Source organism: Nuphar pumila, chromosome 4, assembly GCF_984573655.1.
Source record: "Nuphar pumila chromosome 4, dmNupPumi1.hap1.1, whole genome shotgun sequence".
NCBI classification, from domain to species: Eukaryota; Viridiplantae; Streptophyta; class Magnoliopsida; order Nymphaeales; family Nymphaeaceae; genus Nuphar; species Nuphar pumila.
In genome coordinates, this window is record NC_143252.1 from 108658640 (window position 1) to 108661950 (window position 3311).

Sequence of the window (3311 nt, forward strand, 5' to 3'; positions counted from 1 at the left end):
CCAATTGAATAGATAGTTTATTTACTGGGGTTATTGGTTAGTTAAATAATTATTTACTTTAAAAAATTAATGGATAAAAGGTTAAATTAGGAATTCATGTTTGTGTTCAAATAGCGTTTTTGTTAAATAGATTAAGTAGCCGATTTAGGTAGATTTAAATTCTAGCAAGTAGTTAGTTTTACTTTCATGTTAAATCTATTTTTTTACATCAATTAAATTTAATTAAATTCAGTTTATGTCAGTAGATTAATTAAAAATTAATTAGTTAATTTAATTTTTTTGAATTACATTAGCCAATTTTCATTATTGAATTAAATTATCGATTTTGGTTAATTAGTTAATTTGTTGCTTGCTTGCTTAATTAGTTGATTAAATTTATTTTTAGAATTTGGTTAGTATAGCATGCAAGTTAAATTAATTTAGTTGATTTTATAGTTCACATTTTCTTTTAGTAGTTAATTAGTTTAGTTTATTTCTTGTTATTTGCATTAGTTAATTCCATAAACTATTTCTTTTTAGTTAGTTAATTAGTTATGCTAATTTGTCTTTTTGTTAGTTGATTCATATTAGTTCTTAGTTAATTATAGAATTGTTTATGTTATTTTGTCTTTTAGTGTAGTGTTATTTCATAGTTTATTTAGTATTTTTGTGATTTTTTGTAAAACTAACCCTTAATATTTTTGTAGTTTTTTGTAGTATCTTTGTGTTTTATTTATTTATTTTTACAGTAAAACGTTTAGACGTACGATGAGCCCTCAAAACTATCCCTGAATAACTCTCTGAGGTCTCTAAAAAGTCTCCTCAAAAAGCCCTTTAGGCCTTCAAAAGGCCCCTCAAGGAGCCCCTTAAAAGGACCATAAAGTAATATGCAAATAAGAAAAGCAAAAGATCAAGTTGATTAAAGACTTGAAGCATTGGAGACTTTTTCTCTTTCTTTTAGATTATGATTTATTTTATTAATTCAATTTGGGTTTGTAATAAGACACTTTATTTTTATTTGTTTAAGCCCTCTGCAGAGGGTCGTACTCTTATTTAGTTAATTAATTAAATTTTAATTTTTATTTTCAAGGCAATAAAGAGTAGCTTAGTTATTTGTGAAATACAAAGTATTTTTTTCCGTTCTTTGAGTTCGACCTGAATTTCACCACTAGTGTGAAGCAATTTTTTATTATTTGATGAATGATTTACACAAACATTTTTATTGAAAATATTATTTTAAAATACTTTATTAAAAAAATTGCATCACCACCCAAAGTCTGGCACATGCCCAACACATGGGTTAGGTACATAGGAACATGGTGCACCCAATTCTTCCCAAAATAACAATCACTTGGATATGGGTTCACGTTTTGTGGCATAGAAAAACTAGACGTGGCCCCCTTAAAAAACACTTATCGGAATAGTTAGTTCATCCAAGTAGGGCTGGTAAACGAGCTTTAGGAGACATACTTAAAATGTTCAAGCTTGACTCATTCTTGCGACAAGCCTAGTTGAGTTGGAGCTCATAATCAGCCCAAATTAAATGAACTGGGTTCAAGCCAGCTTGCTTATAAAAGATATACATTGTTTTCTAGCCAAATAAGATTACAAAATAATACTTATAGAATATATTTCTTACTACCTCAAGAGCTTATACGAGTCCAGCTCACCTGAGTACCTATTATTCATATTCAGCTTACAGAGCCTATTTTATGAGTTTGAACGAGCTCTTTATAAAAAAAAGAACATGGCGTGAACAATGAATGGATTAGGGAAGGATAAGGTGCAACGTAATTGCCAAAAAAAAATTTGATCCATTCATGCACTGACACTTGTCCTATTTACTGCAACACTCACAATTTGATTTGGACAGGTGTCATTCGAAAAGATGGGATGCCGTATTCTTTTGTGCAATCACATTGCATCTGATCTTTCTTCGAAATTAACTTCAGTTTGAATGTTACAGGTGGTTCCTACTTAATGTGATTCTGCATCTGTGTTTATCATTGATTTCCACTGGAAGAAATGCTTCGAATCACATTATTTCAATGAAAAAATCAATGTTGTCAGTATCGGTGCGAATCGGCTGCAATCTTATTGAATCGGAAAAAAATTGATACGATACTAACCTGAATCAGTTTTTTTAATAAATATAAAAAATATTTTTAATATTATATATTTATGGCTTAATATTTTAAAATTATTTTTAGCCGATTCATTTAAGAATCAGGATAGGCCGATTCGGCCAAACAATTTGATAGCCGATACGATTTTGACAACATTGGGAAAAACTTTAATTTTGTGTTGTAAAATTCCCACAATAAAATAATTGGCTACATCTCTGTGGCGAATCACATGGCAGCATTTAAAAGAACATGCCGTCATGTGATTGGTCCGAAGACCCAATCTATGACTTAAGCCATCATACTTCGAAAAGATTGTTCCTTGCTGTGGCCTCACAAGGACCTTTCCACTTCTACGATTCCAAGCGTGACCCTTTAGTCCTTCCTTCCTCTTTAAAAAAGCCCGTTCCAGTCCCTCAGCAAGGACCTCGAGCAGCTTGTCTCGATCAGCGATGGCGGATTGGGCTCCCATTCTGATCGGCGTCATCCTCTTCATACTCCTCTCCCCGGGCCTCGTCTTCCAGGTACCGGGAAGCAACCGGCACGTGGAGTTCGGGAGCTTCAAGACCAACGGCAAGGCAATCGTCATCCACACCCTCATCTTCTTCGGCGTCTTTACCATTCTCATCCTGGCCGTTGGTGTTCACATCTATACCGGCTGAACCGGGAAACCTTTTTTTTTCTCTTTCGAGGATTTTTGTGTGAGGATCTTGAGATTTGGCAAGATGTAATTCATTCTTTGGTTTCTGAGTTTTTAATGGAAATATTTATATCTGGGTATATCTTGTTTTTGGTTTGGCTGAAGAAGAAAATCGTGGTGTGTGTGAAGCAACAACCACTTGTCCACCAAAGTGGGATAAAGTGGGATGTGCATAGGATTTCGGAGCATAATGCATTATCCGGCTTGATCTAATTGGAGAGTCTATATCTTTAAAGGACCAAAATATTGGCTTCTCATGTAATATTAAAATAACAAGATGCAGAACTAACAGCATTCCTATCTTTAGCTAGTATTGATTTTTCATTAGGCAGATACAGTTTTTTTTTTTTGGAAGACGAAAGAAAACCCTCATCGAGCACAGATTACAGAGTCTTATCAGACCCAATATGTCCTAGCAAAGATGGTGCATTATTTTATGGTGAAATCACAGGAGCCAGCCCCAGATTTCCCAAGTGGCTAAGGGCAGTTTTGGAAAGATGGTAGAACCC

The 3311-nt window shown here is 33.6% G+C and overlaps 1 protein-coding gene across 1 annotated transcript; it reads left to right on the forward strand.

Annotated features, from left to right (window-relative positions):
- The first annotated feature begins 2531 nt into the window (after window positions 1-2531).
- Window positions 2532-2764, forward strand: LOC149840492 (uncharacterized). Its single transcript, XM_090004453.1, has one exon. The coding sequence runs from the start codon at window positions 2555-2557 to the stop codon at window positions 2762-2764; it is 210 nt and encodes a 69-aa protein (XP_089860579.1). The 5' UTR covers window positions 2532-2554.
- Window positions 2765-3311: the final 547 nt, after the last annotated feature.